The 18,561-nt window shown below is 46.5% G+C and overlaps 1 protein-coding gene across 3 annotated transcripts in view; it reads left to right on the top strand.

Annotated features, from left to right (window-relative positions):
- Nucleotides 1-2,516: 2,516 nt before the first annotated feature.
- Nucleotides 2,517-18,561, top strand: part of LOC134344220 (peptidyl-prolyl cis-trans isomerase FKBP5-like) — a 130,676-nt gene continuing 114,631 nt past the window's right edge. Inside the window, exon 1 of one of the 3 annotated variants that reach the window (XM_063043653.1) lies at nucleotides 2,517-3,009. In XM_063043653.1, coding sequence (XP_062899723.1) covers nucleotides 2,857-3,009 — 153 coding nt within the window. In that variant the 5' untranslated portion in view covers nucleotides 2,517-2,856. Of the gene's footprint in view, nucleotides 3,010-17,668; nucleotides 17,703-18,561 lie in introns of those variants that run through there. The other 2 variants (XM_063043655.1, XM_063043654.1) reach the window with 2 other exon arrangements.

Raw genomic sequence — 18,561 nt, forward strand, 5'->3', positions numbered from 1 at the left:
TTCCCCCTTTCTCTGCTCTTGTCTCTGCCTGGAGTCTGTATCTCCTGTTTCTCTCCTGTTGCAACACACACAAAATGCTGGAGGAACTCAGCAGGCCAGGCAGCATCCATGGAAATGAATGAATAGTTGACGTTTTGGGCTGAGACCCTTCATCAGGACTGGAAAGGAAGGAGGAAGATGCCAGAATTAAAGGGGGGGAGGGGAGGGGAAGGAGGACAAGCTAGGTGACAGGTGAACCCAGGTGGGCGGTGGAAATGAACGAATAGTTGAAGTTTCAGACTGAGACCCTTCTTCAGCACCTGAAGAATCCTCCAGCATTTTGTGTGTGTGGCTCCAAAGCCTCTCTGCTTTTATTCCACTTCCTTCCAGACCTCTCAATTTTGTCCCATTCTCCCTTCACCTCGCTGCCCCTCCAACCCCAGCTTCCCATCACTTATCTTCACCCAACTCCCACTTCTGGTTCCATCCACCCACTACACAGTTCACCCACAAGCCCCCGCTCTCCTACCCAGCTCCCCCTCCCCTTCTCCGATTCTAGTTCCATCCACCGCTCGTCTCCACAAGTAGATCCCATTGTCCACCACCTTTACTGATCAGACTCCACCATTCGAACAGTCCTTTGTGTTTTTGCTTCCCCCTCCTACCTGCCTCTACCCTACAGTCTTACAACCACCAGCTCACTCCATCTGCCTTGATTGTTCTTATCTGAATGGTGGCCGATTAGGAAAAGGGGAGGTGCAACGAGACCTGGGTGTCATTATACACCAGTCATTGAAAGTGGGCATGCAGGTACAGCAGGCGGTGAAAAAGGCGAATGGTATGCTGGCATTTATAGCAAGAGGATTCGAGTACAGGAGCAGGGAGGTACTACTGCAGTTGTACAAGGCCTTGGTGAGACCACACCTGGAGTATTGTGTGCAGTTTTGGTCCCCTAATCTGAGGAAAGACATCTTTGCCATAGAGGGAGTACAAAGAAGGTTCACCAGATTGATTCCTGGGATGGCAGGACTTTCATATGAAGAAAGACTGGATGAACTAGGCTTATACTCGTTGGAATTTAGAAGATTGAGGGGGGATCTGATTGAAACGTATAAAATACTAAAGGGATTGGACAGGCTAGATGCAGGAAGATTGTTACCGATGTTGGGGAAGTCCAGAATGAGGGGTCACAGTTTGAGGATAAGGGGGAAGCCTTTTAGGACCGAGATTAGGAAAAACTTCTTCACACAGAGAGTGGTGAATCTGTGGAATTCTCTGCCACAGGAAACAGTTGAGGCCAGTTCATTGGCTATATTTAAGAGGGAGTTAGATATGGCCCTTGTGGCTAAAGGGATCAGGGTGTATGGGGGGGGGGGAGGCTGGTACAGGGTTCTGAGTTGGATGATCAGCCATGATCATACTGAATGGCGGTGCAGGCTCGAAGGGCCGAATGGCCTACTCCTGCACCTATTTTCTATGTTTCTATGTCTACTTCCAGTTCCACCGTCCCTCAACACACCGTGTTCCTCTCCCTTTCCTGGTGCAAATTCCCTGTCATCTATACCCTTCCGCAATCCAGCATTAACCTGGGGTCCCTGTCCCCTCACTCGCCTTCCCCTTTTTATATTGGCCGTCTCCTCTCTCCGCTCTCAATTCTAGTCACAGGGTTCCTGTCCCATTGACACTTCACAGAGTAGTGTATCAGCCGCCAGCAGCAGTGGTTCGATGGTAACGGAAGTGTGGACAGGTGCATGGATGAAAGGGGTACGGAGGGATATGGTACCGATACAAGTAGATGGGACGAGACAGCAGATCAGGTCAACGTGGACTAGACAGGCCAAAGAGCCTTACTGTTCTGCAAGACTTGGTAACTCCTTTCCCCGCGCGGCCTGCTGAGTTCCCGGTGTTTGGCGTTCCGGATCCAGCATCTGCAGTCTCTTGCGTTCACTTGCCCCTTTCTGCCTCTGTCTTCCACTTCCACCCTTCTTGCTCTCCTGCTTGACTCCATCTGCCTTCACCTCTCAACTTAATTCAGGACGGACACAGGTCCTGTCCATGCTGACCACAGTGCCCGCCCAAATTAGTCCCATTTGCCCACGTGTGGCCCGAATCCCTCCAAATCTGCCTTCCCCATTCAAGTACTCTTGTCGTCAGTAGGCCAATCTTCTGCAGGACCTATCTCACCCCTCGGCCTATCTTCAATCCTCTCCACTCTCATTCTTGATGCAGGACTTTCTCGCAGACCGTCGACATTCCCTCCCCTACTATGTTGCCTCAGCAGTTGTTACCCCGAGATTACCCCATTCTCTCATTGTCTACATGACCGCCCAGTCAGCCAGCACTTAGCTAACCGTGGGTTCTGCCTCATTCACCGTCCCCTTGCCCAGTGCCCGCTGCACAGATCGCACTCCTCGGGGATTCGTAACCTTTAAAGCTCGTCCCCCTGACTGCGTCACACACCGATCGTCCAATTAGAAACCCCGCCTTCTCAGAGCTATCGCTTCGACCTCAGCAGCTGTAGCAGGAATAGGCCGCTTTCGTTCGCGCTAGGAATACTGGGACGGCGTCAGTTCCATATCTTTCGGAGCGCAGAGAAAGGCGGGTGAGAAGAGAACAGGAGGATTGTGAGGGAAACAGAACATCCACGAAGAGAAGCCAGAGAAAACAGGAAAGAAAGAGCTCTGGAAGCATCAAGCAAGCGATTTGACCTACGGGGGTGACTGGGTGAAGCGGTGCTGCTAGGAGATTTAACGTTAATATTCGTTCTTGCACGTCTATTCAGAGCGACCCGCAACGTTAAAGTTACGGTGTATTCAAGGAAAGTTGAGGGCGTCAACGGGCAAGCGAGAGTGAAGAGAGAAAAGGAACCAACATCTTATGGTCGAGGAAGGTCAAAAGTCGACCGTGGTTTTCCGCTGTGAAATGACCACTGGTCAGGGGCGCAAATCGCCGGCGAAAGAAGGCGAGATTACAGAACTGGAGCCGGGGGTAGAGGATCTGACACCCAACCGAGACAGAGGGGTGCTGAAGGTAATGTGCACTGCACTTCAATTTGTCCTCGAACAGACGCACATACACAGATTTGGACAGTTAGTAAATGTTTGACCCCCAGTTAAATGATAACATTGAATAATCAAATCGAGCTCACCCTTTACCCACAAGATACATACTGTTCTCGTAATAAAACATAGGTTTGTGAAGACGGTCTTTCATTCGCCCGAGAAGTTTCCATGAAAGTGGCTCTGATATTTCTCCCCAAAATGTTTATACCGTTTGGTATTTTGCGCGCTTCGGTACACTGGGAAAGCACTTTTGCAGAATTCCCTGTACTTGACTGGTCATATGTTTACGCTGTACATAATTTACATGTTAATTTACAGGAGTCTTCACGTCAAAAATGCGGATAAAATGGAATTCTCGCAACGCGTTTGAAATTATAATTTTCAGACGAATTGATAGGCGTCCCTGTTTAGTTCTGTGTGGGTCACGCACACGCGAAAATCATCGCCGCGAACTAATCATCGCCGCGAACTTTCACCGTGCTGTTTTTTTCACTCTTTGGCGCGTAAACACATGCACGGCTGTCGCCCGCTACCACCGGTGTTTGGAACCATCTCCGGATCGCTGTCGTTCAATTCTGGCGAGCCCGCTTCCCAGCCGCAGTAGCTGTTCTCTGCTCGACTTCAGAAGAGACCGCACGATAGGTCAGGTCTCCTCAGTAAGCGGCCCCTCTTCAAACGCACCAGAACGATTTACAGTTTCGTTTAAGGGTGCTTGACAACTGCCCTTACGTCTAAACCTCACTGAGACACCTGGGCACCCATTCTGACTTATTCCCGGATTTGCTTCTAACACTTTTAGGAGGCGACAATGATTTAAAATCAGAAAAGCATATGACGCCCGCAGATTTTTCAGCGTTAAGCCATCATTCCCTGTCGGGATCAGGTTCAGACTCGGCTCCACCTGCCTCATTCGTACAGTCTTCCTTCAAGTCATTTTAATCAGTTTGGACTTCTAGCGGGTTGCCCGCAGGCACGGCGAATTGCTCGAGTCAACCCACAGGGCCAGAGATTCCGGCAAGGGTGTGATTGCCGACGTTCCCAGAGCTGGGCGGGGGTCAGTCAATCCGGTAGGCAGCAGTTTACTAGAGTAGTGGTGTTATTCCTGAAGGATTCTCCGTGGCCGGGGTCGTCAGCTGACCGCGTGGTAGCTCACTGCAGCGGTCCTGCTTTGGTTATGTGACATTCTTGTAACCGGATCACATTCATTGCCGTCCACAGGCAGGTTAATGATAGGGACGATGGCATGAGAAGGCTGGGCACCTCGGATTAGGTGATGTTCAGTTTGTTGTTTTGCATACAGTGCCGGACATAAGATTACTGTAAAGGAAAGACATTCTTGCCATAGAGGGTGTACAAAGGAGGTTCACCAGATTGATTCCTGGGATGGCAGGACTTTCATATGATGAAAGACTGGATCAACTAGGTTTATACTCGTTGGAATTTAGAAGATTGAGGGGGGATCTGATTGAAACGTATAAGATCCTAAAGGGATTGGACAGGCTAGATGCAGGAAGATTGTTACCGATGTTGGGGAAGTCCAGAACGAGGGGTCACAGTTTGAGAATAAAGGGGAAGCCTTTTAGGACCGAGATTAAGAAAAACTTCTTCACACAGAGAGTGGTGAATCTGTGGAATTCTCTGCCACAGGAAACAGTTGGGGCCGGTTCATTGGCTATATTTAAGAGGGAGTTAGATATGGCCCTTGTGGCTAAAGGGATCAGGGGGTATGGAGGGAAGGCAGGTACAGGGTTCTGAGCTGGATGATCAGCCATGATCATACTGAATGGCGGTGCAGGCTCGAAGGGCCGAATGGCCTACTCCTGCACCTATTTTCTATGTGTGGTGGTGGTGCTCATGGGCCATTCAAAAATCTGCTGGTAGAGGGCGAAAGCTGTTGCTAAGCCTTTGAGCGTTGTTCTTCAGGCTCCTGTACCTTCTCCCTGATGGTAGTAGCCAGCAAAGAGCATGATCCAGGCGATAAGGGTGATTGGTGATGGATGCTGTACAATGTCCACAATGTTTGTCCCTGTGACGGAGCTGGGAGCTGGCTGGATCTATAATCCTCTGCCCTCGGCCTCTTTCGATCCTGCGCAGTGGATACGCCGCACTGGGCTGTGAAGCAACCAGTCAAATACTGTCCGCCATATCAACATCTATAGGAATTTGCAAGGGCGTTTGATGAAGTATCAAATCTCCTCCATCTCCTAATGAAGTAAAGCTCCTGGCAAGCCTTTTTCTCATTGTATCCATGATGCTGCTGCCCAGGGGCCTAGAGCTGCTCATCCTTTCTGCAGCCAACCCCCTCCGTGAGGACTGGCGTGTGTCCTTGTTTGGGATAATACTGGTACCGTGACAGAAAACAGATTGGAACCAGGGCAGGCCAATTAAATCTGTTCAATATGGCATCTGGCTTGTGAGGTACTGTATGTGTTTGTCCATGCAGGGTTGCATGCCCCAACCAGGTGGAGACTTTGGTTCCCAGCTTCTGAGTTGGGCTGTCCCTTAGGATGTCATTCGAACTTAATGCTTGACCTTTTCATCTGGGCCAACAGCTGAAAGAAGTTTCACTTACAGTATGTCACAGCCTTGTCTAATTGAGGATGTCCCAAAGCACATTACATGCCATACAAGATTGCAGTCACTCATCATAAGGATCAGAATCTTTCTATGGTCAGATTTCCAAATGGTCCATGAACCCTAACTCATTATTCCTTTTCTAATGCACTATTTACTTATTCTGTGATTTATAGTAATTTTATGTCTTGGTTCTGCACTGCTGCTCCAAGACAACAAATTTCATGTCAGATTTTAAACCTGATTCTGATTCATAGGGGATTGTCCCCTAGCTCCCTATTGACACACTGTTGGGTCCTCCATCAAATCATCATCATTCATTATGTGCCGTGTTGTATGACATCATCATCTTGTGCCATGTTATATGACATCATCATTATGTGCCATGTTGTATGACGTGGGTGATCATGGTCTTTCCATAACCATGATTATTCTTGGTAAATTTCTCTACAGAAGTGGTTTGTCATTACCTTCTTCTGGGCAGTGTCTTTACAAGATGGGTGACTCCAGCCATTTACAATACTCTTCAGAGATCGTCTGTCCGGCATCAATGGTCACATAACCTGGACTTGTTATATGAGCTGCTCATACGACCATCCACCACCCACTTCCATAACTTCACATGACCCTGATCGGTGGGGCTAAGCAGGTGCCATGCCTTGGCCAAGGGTGGCCTGCGGGCTAGCAGAGGGAAGGAATGCTTACGACTTCTTTGGTAAAGATGCATCTCCAGCCTGCCACTCCATGTAATACCTTGTTCAAAATGTACATAGCTCTGAAAGTGCAGCAGACCCCATTATTACCCCTGAAGTATTAGTTTGTACTTGCATCTATGTAGTGGAACGAGACAAGCAGGTTTGGAGATGGGAGTGCTACCAAAGGAGACAATGAATGTTTCAGAACAGTGATGTGATTTCACAACAAGCAGCTGCAATACTTGCAGTACAAGTATGTGTGTCTATGCTGACAGAGAAATAATTTCCTGTTGGCAGTTAAATTTCAGGATATGCTTTGTTTCTATTGTACATTTCAAATTGAATAGGCGGTTACCAACATTTGTGGCAAGAAAAAAAACTTGTGGAGGAACTCAGCAGGTCAGTCAGCATCTATGGAGGGGAGTGGAGAGTGGATGAAGGGTCTTAAAGCTGCTGACCCTCTGGCTTCCTCCAGTGTTTTAAAAATTCTTTTGCTGCAGATTCCATTCTGGGGTCTCAAATATCTTGACCCTTCTACTGATTTGTGGGTTGTTTGGAAATTGCCTTAGAGTTCTAAACATAGGGAGGGCCCTTCAGCCCATTGCATCATGCTGACCCATCAGTCACCAAGTACACTAACTGCATTTCGTTCTCCTACATTCCCCTCAACTACCCCCCATCCCCCATTCAGATTCTATGACTCACCTACACATTTGGGGGGGAGGGGTGCGAGGCAACTTTGTGGCCAATTAACGCACTGAATGGCACACCTTTGTAATGCATACGGAAATTAGGACACCTGGAGTAATTCTATGGAGAGTGCACAAACTCCATAACTTCAGCTCCAGATTTAAACTGGATCTGTGGGATAGCAACTCTCTACCTGCATTAAATTCTTTCTGCCCTCTTTCCAGCCAGATTTCTTGACTTCCAGTAAGATTAAAAGCCCTCCAGAGTTGCCCATGGCCTCAATCATTAAAGCAACTTTGTATCTAGTTTCCAAAACACTTTGAATCCCATGTGGTCTAACTTTTCAAACAGCCTATCATACAGTCCCTTGTCAAAAGCCTTGCTAAATTCCACGTATACCACATCTCTGCCACCGTCTTTAGTAATTTTGTTCGTAAACTCCTCAAAAAACTCAGATTTGTGAGGCAGGACCTCCCATGCACAAAACTATACTTGTTAGCCCTAATCAATCCCTGCCTTTCTATGTGATCATAGCACCATGTCCAGAAGGCTTTAAACTACTGAGACAGAAGATGAGATGAATTCCACATGCCTCATTGGAACAGTGTAGGAGTACAAGGACAGAGGAGACAGACAGACATAAAAAAATTAAAATTACGCAGGTCTACCCCATCAGTTCGTGGAGAAACTGAAGGAGCTGGACGTGGTATGGACCAGGTTGCTGACAGTGTCGGAGAGGTGCTGGTGCGTGAAGGAGGTGTGCAGTCTAACAGTGAGTGATCATCTTAATCACTTCTCTTGCGACCACAAGATCCTGCTGGACATTGTTGGTGTGGGATGCTGCGTCCAATTCATTAATTTGTTGGTGAATTGTTGGGGAGCTGTGTGGCCTTGTTGTAGCAAGGACTAGACCTCAAGCCACAGTGTTGTCTGTTTGTAACTGCCCAGGGGAAGGTGTTGGAGTGGGGTGCTCTACTGAAGTGCTGGAGGTGGTGTGGCATGGTGTCCATGCTGGAATAAGTGCTGCCCCCAGTATTCACTCAACAGAAGACGAGGCATATTGTGTTCGACTGCAGACTACTGCAGCATTCGTGGCCTCAGGGACTTGGACTATATTTTTTTGTGTGACTGTAATCCTATATGTGCAGTATGAGCCTTGTGCTGCTTGTGGCTGTTGACACTGTGTTTTCCACCCTGACCCCAGAGTAACGCTGATTCAGTTGGCTGCATTCACGGGTGTTCATGACAATTAAAGTTGTTCTTGAACTTGAGGTTAATTTGGAGTAAAATTTTGAACTAATTTGAACACAAGGTCAACAGGTTATTTTTGTGTTAGTTATCTAAAAGTAAGTGGAATGGTCACATTAAATGCACAATTGACACAAGAATTAATGTTATTTAATGATTCTAATGTTGGTGATAAAAATTAAATGGGCACCACTTGGAAAATTCATCATCTGTTTGTGTTCACAGCTTTTACAATAAAGGAGTGTTGTTATGTTGAAATCAGCTATGTATGGCAAGTTATAATGAAAGGGAAATGTTCTAGAAAAACACAGTAGGGTAAAAGAACACGGAAGTGAAGAAATCAAAAGCTGTTATTTGTCAAGTGAACAGCAACCCAAATAAATTAGATTTCTCTCCATCTCTGACTAGTTTGGCGTGATCGCCATCTTGTCACGCTCCTCTTTCGGATTTTTCTCCTTTGCAAACTTGCAAGTAAAGGACCATTAATCAGAGCATAGAACGCAGAACTCTACAGCACAGGAACTGGCCCCTCAAAACTAGTTGTCTTTCCTGAGCGTGATGTCAATTTGGAATAATCCCACTTGTATGGTTTAAATCTGTCATATGGCAGTCTACGTGCCTCTTCAACATTGTTTGCATCTGCTGCAAGCGCTTCTCTTGCAGCAATAGCTCCTCCCTATCTTCAGTGGAAAATTTTGGAAAGTTTATGTAAAATGATTATTTTAAATATAAACAAATCCAGGAACAGAAGGTACAAGAAGTACATGCAGACCTTTGAGCTTGTTCTACTCTGCAATTAGGTCATGGTTAATTCAAGGTTTGAATCTATTACCCATCTGAGAACCATGTTTCTTGACGCCTTTATCAAATATTGAAAATGTTTTCAAGCAGACAATTTTGGGGATTAGTACACCACACCGTTCTTTGTGCGGAACTGTTTCTGTTCGCAATCCTGAATACCTGTAAGCTATTTTGTCTTTGATAAAATGCTACTTAATAGCTTTAAAGAGTAAAAATTGTATACAGTAGTTTGGATTAAAGCAGAATAAAGGGAAGGTATGAAATTGGCTGTGAAACAGCTAGGAATTTTAATGTGTAGGCATGGGAACCACTTCTTTGGATCATTAGTTTTTACATTTTCGATTAATGGTCTTTGTTACTTATGGTTTCAAAGCAGGCCATTCAAAAGATGGCACGTCTCAGAATTCTCATAATTCCAGTTCCCCTATTTATTTCCCAGTACCATATTACGACAGCATTTTGTACCATTTTGCCTGTCACAGTTGCCAATGAGATATTGAAATGCATGGAAGGAGAGTGAGTTTAAAAGAAGTGAGCAGCGTTAGTCAGTGCAATTTGTACGCCGCAGTTCCCGAGGAGACATTGGATTGCTAGAGGGGGAGGGGGAGTTTAAAAGAAGGTTGCAAAGGTTTCAAAGGTACATTTAATGTCAGAGAAATGTATTCAATATACGTACATCCTGAAAGGCTTTTTCTTCACAACCATCCACGAGAACAGATGAGTGCCCTAAAGAATGAACGACAGTTAAATATTAGAACCCCAAAATCCCCCTCAGCTCCCCTCCCTCCCATGCATAAGCAACAATTCACCCTCCCCCCACCAGCAAAATAAAATAAAAACATCGGCACCCATTACCGAGGGCTCAAGTACACAGCAAAGACACAGACCTGCAATACTCCAAAGACTACATGTTCACCAAGTATTTGACATACCACAGGCTCTCTCTCTCCCTAATAAGAAAGAAAGATATGTCTCCATTTCACAGTGAGAGGGGAGACGTAACAAACAACTCTCTGGTTTACGATGTTAAAAGTCCGTTGCATCGCTTTTTCCGAGCTCTGTCCCCAAAGATCTCAGGTCTCTGGGCACACAGCCAAAGATCTTCCGGCTCCCACAACACACCGGTCTGTCGGGACACTGACTTTCGATCCGCCCTTCTCCAGAGCCCCGAGACCTTAGGCCTCCAAAAGCCAGCCAAGTTCTTAGACCGCGCCCTTGGCATGTCAGATAACAGCCAGTTGTGACACCCCAACAGCGGGTCCCTTTCCTGCAAAGAACTGAAGTCAGTGTGTAACTCCAGGTCAGGGTCTTCAAAAGAACCCTAAGAGGGAAAGATAGAGATATTAGAGATGGGAATAGAGCTGCTTCCAAAGATGCAAACAGAGGAGTCACTGTTTAGTGCCATCTGAAGTAGCGGGGTAGCAGTTGACACATTTTGCACACCGCAGTTCCCAATGAGACATTCAATTGCACATAATTAGTCATTTGGCAAGCTCTAATAAGTGGGCTTTGAGTGGCCATTGTCGGAGCGGTCACTGTGTGAGTGGGCCAGTATTAGTGTGGGGAGTCGAGGCTTTGATTCATTGAGGCTTCGGCAAGGAAAGGAATAGACAATAAGTAGATTTTTCTTGTTTTTATTCTTTCTTTCTTTCTTATTGCACACATAGAGCAGTGGGGATGCCAGACAGGATAGTGGAATGTTCCTCTTGCAGATGTGGGAAAACAGGGCGTCCCTGGTGACCGCACCTGCAAGAAGTGCATCCATCTGCAGCTTCTAACAGACTGTGGTAACGAGTTAGAGCTGGAAATGGATGAACACTGGATCATTCAGGAGCCTGAGGGGTAGACAGAGCATGCAAGGAGGTAATTACACCCAAGGTGCAGGGCACAGATAATTGGGTGACCATTAGTAGGGGGAAAAGGGATAGCCTGCCAGTGCAGAATACCCCTGTGGCTGTTCCCCTCAACAACTGTGCTACCACTTTGGATACTGTTGGGGGGGAAATGACCTAGAAGAGGAAATCCATGGCAGTCCGGTCTCTGGCACTGAGTCTAACTCCATGGCTCAGAAGGGAAGAGAGGAGAAGAGGAAAAGTTTGGAGGATGAGAGCGAGGTTCCTGAATGGTATGTTACCTCCTGAGTGCCAGGGTCAGGGACATCTTGGACAGCATCCACAGCATTCTTAATTGGGAGGGTGAGCAGCCAAAGGTCATAGCCCACGTATGTACAATTGGCATTAGGAGTGACGAGGTCCTACAAAGTGAGTTCAGGGAGTTGGGTGCTAAAGCACAGGACCTCTCGGGTTGTGATCTCACGACTGCTACCTGTGCCATGTGCAAGTGAGCCCTCAAATAGGAAGATCATACAGTTTAACACATGGCTAGGGAGTTGGTGCAGTTGGGAGGGCTTCTGGCTTTTCAATCGTTGGGCTCTCTTCCAGGGAATGTGGGATGTGTACAGAAGAGATATTTGCACCTGAATTGGAGGGGGACTGTTATTTGAGTGGGAAGGTCCGCTTATGCTGCATGGGTTGTTTAAACAGGAGTTGCAGAGGGATAGGAACCAGAGCGCCAGAACAGATAGTGGAGAGGTTGTGGAGAAAGATGTTGTTAAAACCTCAGACAATGTTTGCAATCAAAAAGTTGAGCATGGTGGGATTAATGTCCTGAGCTGCGTACATTTCAATGCAAGGAGTATTGCAGGAAAGGCAGATGAGTTCAGGGTATGGATCAAATCCTGGAATTATAACATTGTAGCTATTAGTGAGACTGGGTTGTGGGAAAGTCTGGTCTGGCAGCTCAATATTCTGGGGTTCCGTTGTTTTAGACGTGATAGAACGGGAGGGATTAAATGGGGAGAGGTCCCATTACTTCTCAGGGAAATTGTCACAGCAGTGCTCAGTAGGACAGACCAGAGTGCTTGTCTAGTAAGGCTTTAAGGGTAGAACTGAGGAATAAGAAAGATATGTCCATGTTAATGAGATTATATTATAGATTACCCAACAGTCTGTGGGACTTAGAGGAGAAAATTTGTCGATAGATCACAGACTGTTGCAAGAAACATAAGGTTGTGATAGCAGGTGATTTTAAATTTCCGCATATTGACTGCAAACCCCATAGTGTAAAAGGGCTGGATAGGATAGAGTTTGACAAATGTGTTCAGAAAAGTTTTCTTGATCGTTACGTAGAAGTCCCAACTAGAGAGAGTGCAATACAAGATCTCCTATTATGGAAGGAGACAGGGCAGGTGACAGAAGGTTACCTCCTGGTAGGGGAACACCATAATGTGATCATAATGCCATTAATTTCAATGTAATTTTAGATAAGGATAGGTCTGGTCCTCAGGTTGAGATTCTAAATTGGAGAAAGGCCAATTTTGATGGTATCAGAAAGGACCTGGCAAGTGTGGGTTGGGACAGATTGTTACCTGGCAAAACTGTACCTGGTAAGTGGGAGGGCTTCAAAAGTGAAATTTTTAGGAGTACAGAGTTTGTATGCTCCTGTCAGAATAAAAGGCAAGCATAACAATTTTATGGAACTTTGCTTTTCAAGAGATTTTGATGCCTTGGTTAGGAAACAGATGGAGGAGTATAGAAGTATACAGTAGGTATGAATTAACAAATGAGGTACTTGAGGAGAATAGGAAATGCAAGAGAACACCGCAGAGGGAAATCAGGAGAGCTAAAATGAGTCATAAAGTTGCCCTAGCAGACAAGGTGAAGGAGAATCCCAAGGGCTTCTACAGATATGTTCAGTGCAAAATGATTTCAAGGGACAAAGTTTGTCCTCTGGAAGATCAGAGTGGTGATCTATGCCAGGAGTCAAAAGAGAGGGGGAGATCTTAAATAGATTTCTTGCATCTGTATTTACTCAGGAGACAGATGTCAGCATTATTAAAGTTGACTCTGTTTGAGGAATTGAGAAAGTCATTTTTATAAAGGCACAATTCTTGTACTTAAGGTACAGGAACAGTGCGTGAAGACAAATATCTGTTTAAGGCTTAGTAACTCAATGAATGGATCTCAGCACGAGTAGCATGTCATGGAGTTGTACAGAATGGGAACAGGCCCTTCGGCCCATCTCAGAAATGCTGACCAAATTGTTTTCTTGAGGTAGTCCCATTTTCCCTAGGTTTATAGCTGCCTATTTTTCTGTGTATTAGAAACAATTAAATAACAAAGTTCAACAGAGGGTTTCATAAATACTTAGAAAAAGTAGAAAATAAAGGATTGAAGAGAAAGAGCAAGGCGGAGGAATTAATTGGATCAATTTCAAGGTGTATGTGGACGTGCAGAGTATGTCGAATGGCTTTCTATTCATCATAATTATGTTGTTTTAAGATTTTTCCCTTTTGACTGGGGAAAATAGATTCTCCATAGCAATGTGTCAGAGATTAGGCTGTGCTGAGCTGTAATACCCAACTGGATAGAGGAGATCCAGTTGGGTAATTCTCTACCCCAAGAGGCTGTGGATGTCCAGTGCATCTTTACATTCACAGACAATGTCAGAATTGTATTGTACTTGCAGGGAATCAGCAAGGTACTGGTGAGGCGATGGACTTGAGTACAAGATCAACGATGGTTCATTGAAGGGTGAAGAGAATTGAGGGAGTGATGTGATTTTTTGTTCTTGTAATAACCTTTCATGGAGTTATTGCCCAGTGCTCACTTCAGTGGAGCATCTGCCCAGTGGAGAATACGTGTGAAGCAGTTTGCCAATGGAACATTCAATTGATAGAGGAGATCCACGGTGTAGTTGGCCACTGGTGCACTCTCAGGCTCTATTTCAAACAAAATAGGTGGCCATTTGTCCCATCAACTCAATGCTAGCCATTAGAGCATACCAGTCATTCTTACTCCCCTCAATATTTCCATTTTCTCTCACATGCCCATCATCTCCCCCCTTTGTAGCTCCTCTTAGCCCATGGCATTACTTTGGGAAGAAGGAAGAAGTTACAGAGAGAACATGTAAACTCCATGCAACCAGCATTGAGTTACTGGAGTGGTGAGGCTACCACGGGGGCATCAGCACAGAGTGGTCAGCCAGACGGACACCGGCACAGAGTGGTCAGCCACTGGGACACCAGCACAGAGTGGTCAGCCACTGGGACACCAGCACAGAGTGGTCAGCCAGACGGACACTGGCACAGAGTGGTCAGCCAGACAGACACTGGCACAGAGTGGTCAGCCACTGGGACACCGGCACAGAGTGGTCAGCCACTGGGACACCAGCACAGAGTGGTCAGCCAGACGGACACTGGCACAGAGTGGTCAGCCAGACGGACACTGGCACAGAGTGGTCAGCCACTGGGACACCGGCACAGAGTGGTCAGCCACTGGGACACCAGCACAGAGTGGTCAGCCAGACGAACACCGGCACAGAGTGGTCAGCCAGACGGACACTGGCACAGAGTGGTCAGCCACTGGGACACCAGCACAGAGTGGTCAGCCAGACGGACACCAGCACAGAGTGGTCAGCCAGATGGACACCGGCACAGAGTGGTCAGCCACTGGGACACCAGCACAGAGTGGTCAGCCAGATGGACACTGGCACAGAGTGGTCAGCCACTGGGACACTGGCACAGAGTGGTCAGCCAGACGGACACTGGCACAGAGTGGTCAGCCACTGGGACACTGGCACAGAGTGGTCAGCCACTGGGACACTGGCACAGAGTGGTCAGCCAGACGGACACTGGCACAGAGTGGTCAGCCACTGGGACACCGGCACAGAGTGGTCAGCCACTGGGACACCAGCACAGAGTGGTCAGCCAGACGGACACTGGCACAGAGTGGTCAGCCAGATGGACACTGGCACAGAGTGGTCAGCCACTGGGACACCAGCACAGAGTGGTCAGCCAGACGGACACCGGCACAGAGTGGTCAGCCACTGGGACACCAGCACAGAGTGGTCAGCCAGACGGACACCGGCACAGAGTGGTCAGCCAGACGGACACTGGCACAGAGTGGTCAGCCACTGGGACACCGGCACAGAGTGGTCAGCCACTGGGACACCAGCACAGAGTGGTCAGCCAGACGGACACTGGCACAGAGTGGTCAGCCAGACGGACACTGGCACAGAGTGGTCAGCCACTGGGACACCAGCACAGAGTGGTCAGCCAGATGGACACTGGCACAGAGTGGTCAGCCACTGGGACACCAGCACAGAGTGGTCAGCCAGACGGACACCGGCACAGAGGATGGGCAAGGGGTATAGTCAGAGGGATAGAGGGAGAAAAAGGAGAGAGAGATTTCCCTTGCCCATCCTCTGGGTTTTTCCCCCCTCCCCCTTTTCCTTCTCCCTGGGCCTCCTGTCCCATGATCCTCTCATATCCCCTTTGCCAATCACCTGTCCAGCTCTTGGCTCCATCCCTCCCCCTCCTGTCTTCTCCTATCATTTTGGATCTCCCCCTCCCCCTCCAACTTTCAAATCTCTTACTCACTCTTCCTTCAGTTAGTCCTGACGAAGGGTCTCGGCCTGAAACGTCGACTGTACCTCTTCCTAGAGATGCTGCCTGGCCTGCTGCGTTCACCAGCAAATTTGATGTGTGTTACTTGTTCTCCACATTCACTTTCCCTACCCGTTCAGTTGAAAGTCGTGGGAGTGGCTATATGCAATGTGGTGGCCTGTCAAAGTTATTCTTTCTAACCTTCTGGTATATAATGCGGAGGTAATCGGTGCAAGAGTTCACTCGTGTTTGTTATATAGTTTAAACCCTTTCTGTATGCAATGTTTTGTTGTTAGAAGTAATTAAAGATTGTTAATGACATTAGACAGGTTTTGGAAAACCATTTTTGTTTTGCGGTTGTGACTATGGATTTCATTGGCTCCATGCCTACACCTCTTCCTTCATTTCCAGTGATGCCAATGTCACTGAATACATTAATGTTTAAAGAGACAGTAGGTAGGGCGGGGGGTTGGGAGGTTACTTGTTCTTTGGAAGGTAGAAACTTGATAGGTAGAAAATAATCAGATTGGGATGTGCAGATACACAAATCATTCAAAGTAGCAACACACATTGCGAAAATTTATAAAGAAGGTGAGCAGAAAAGGAGATAATGATGAATCCAGAGAATATAGAACAGGAACAGGCCCTTCATCCCATGAGGTTGTGTTGAAATAAACTATTCTTTTCTGCCTTCTCCCATGTCCACATCCCTCCATTCTCTGCAATTCATCTGCCTGTCTAAGCCTTTTAAACCCCTTAATCATATTAGCCTTCATCGCCACCTCTGGCAGCACATTCCAGACACCCATGTCTATTTTCTTAACAAAGAACTTGCCCAGAACATCTTCTTTGAGCTTCACCCATCTCAAAATATTAATGCAGACCATCTGGTATAATAGACTTTGAAACTGGAGAATTACACTGGCTGGAAACTCTATCTGTGCCTCTCACAGCTTAATAACTGGTTCTCCCCTCAGCTTCTGCTACTCCTGAGAAAGCAACCCAACTGCGTCCAATCTCTCCTTGTAGCACATGACTTCTAATCCAGGCAGTGTTCTTGTAAACCTCATCATCATCCTCTCCAAAACCTCAACAACATTCCTATAATGAGTCGACTAGAACTGATTGCAATCACCTAGATGAGGCTTCTAACCAGCGCTTTATAAAGCTGCAACATAACCTTCTGATCTTGAGCTCAATGCTCTGCCAAACAAGGCAAGCATGCCATATGCCCTCTTTGTAATCCTATCAAATTGTGCAGCCATTTCTGGAGAGATCTTAAGTAACTTGTCTTGATTAGATGACATTTGGCAACTGTGATAAATGTCATATCCATTTCACAAATTGTATATCGAGACATGGGATTGAATGTAGAAAAGTTTTATAACAACTTAACCAGTGTAAAGACCGATTGGGCTTTTTTGTGTCTGGTTGAAAAGATCTCTCATAGAGGTTTTAAGGAATATGAAGGTTCAAATAAAGATGCAGAGGATGTTTTCACATAGAAAGTGTGGACCAGAAAGGGGATACATGTAAAAGGAACTTGAGAGGGATTTCTTCACATAGAAAACGTGAAACTGCTGAAACAGATGATTTTTATGCATTTAACGGGGAGGATTGATGCATGTGAGAGTTTTGGAAACTGAAGGATATTAGCACAGACAGCGAAAAAAAGTTTGAGTGTGTATTATGACAAATAAATACCAGTCTGGATCAGTAGGTAGATTGGAATATTACTTGATTATTTCTGTAATATTATACTTAAAACCCAGCTGAGTTGTTGTCTGCCTCCCAAATCCTGCAGTAAGCAGAATAACTTGTGGTTTCCTGTATGCACACTGCACCGTCCATTGCCTGTTCATTTTATATCTTCCAGTGAGGGCTGCTCTCTGCCTAGAGTAAAGCTGTACCCTGGCAGTGGATATTGCCCATTACCAGTACTTGACCTGCTGAACTGGACACTTGGGGGCAAAGGTTTCCCCAGCTACCTTGCTTGTAGAAAAATGCTTTCAAGTAGAAGATGAAGGCATTAGAATGTACTTTATTGTTGTCATATGTGGAAAAAGCCTTTTTTATTTTAGTTATTTGATCTTATTTAGAGATACAGCCCTTCCAGCTCTTTGAGCCACGTTGCCCGGCACCCCCAACAACCCTGATTTCACGCCAGCCCCATCATGGGACAGTTTACAATGACAAGTAACCTATCAGGTAAGCCTTTGTACTGTGGGGGTAACCAGAGCACCCAGTGAAAGCTCACACTTTCCACAGGGAGGAGGTACACAGACTCCTTACAGAGGATGCCCGGATCGAACTCTGAACTCTAACACCACAAGCCGTAACAGCAATGCGCTAACTGCGACGCCACCGTGGTTTGCATGTCATCCATAAGATCATTTCACTGTAATCGAGGTAGCGCAGGGCGTGGGGAACAGCATGCTGAATAAAATACAAAAGCTCAGAGAACGTGCAGTGCAGGTGAACATCGAGGTGCAAGACCGTAACGAGGTAAATGGAGGTCAATTGTGCACCTTGTTATACTGAGAGACTTTTCAATAGTCCGGTTGCAACAGGATAGAAGATGTCTTTAGGCCTTCTGGCACACGCTTTGCCCAGTGGGCACTGGAGAAGAGAGGATGTTTAAGGTGGTTCTCATATTTACATTGGCTGCTTTACTGAGGCAGGGAGAGCCAGAGGGGAGGGAAGGCTGGTTGCCATAATGTGCTGAGCTGTGCCCACAACTTCCTGCAGTTTTTTGGAGCCATAGAGTCATAGAAAAGTACAGCACAGAAACAGGTCCTTCGGCCCATCTAGCCCATGCTGAACCATTTAAACCGCCTACTTCCATCGCCCTGTGCCAGGTCATAGCCCTCCATACCCCTATCATCCATGTACCAGACTTTGCTTAAAAATTGAAATTGAGTGGTACTGGCAGATCGTTCCACATTCTCACCACCCTCTGAGTAAAGAGGTTTCTCGTTGTGTCCCCTTAAACTTTTCAACTTTCACCCTTAACTTATGACCTCTAGTTGTAGTCCTACCTACCTCAGTAGAAAAAATATGCTTGCAT

The sequence above is a fragment of the Mobula hypostoma genome, chromosome 3 (genome assembly GCF_963921235.1).
Source record: "Mobula hypostoma chromosome 3, sMobHyp1.1, whole genome shotgun sequence".
NCBI lineage: Eukaryota > Metazoa > Chordata > Chondrichthyes > Myliobatiformes > Myliobatidae > Mobula > Mobula hypostoma.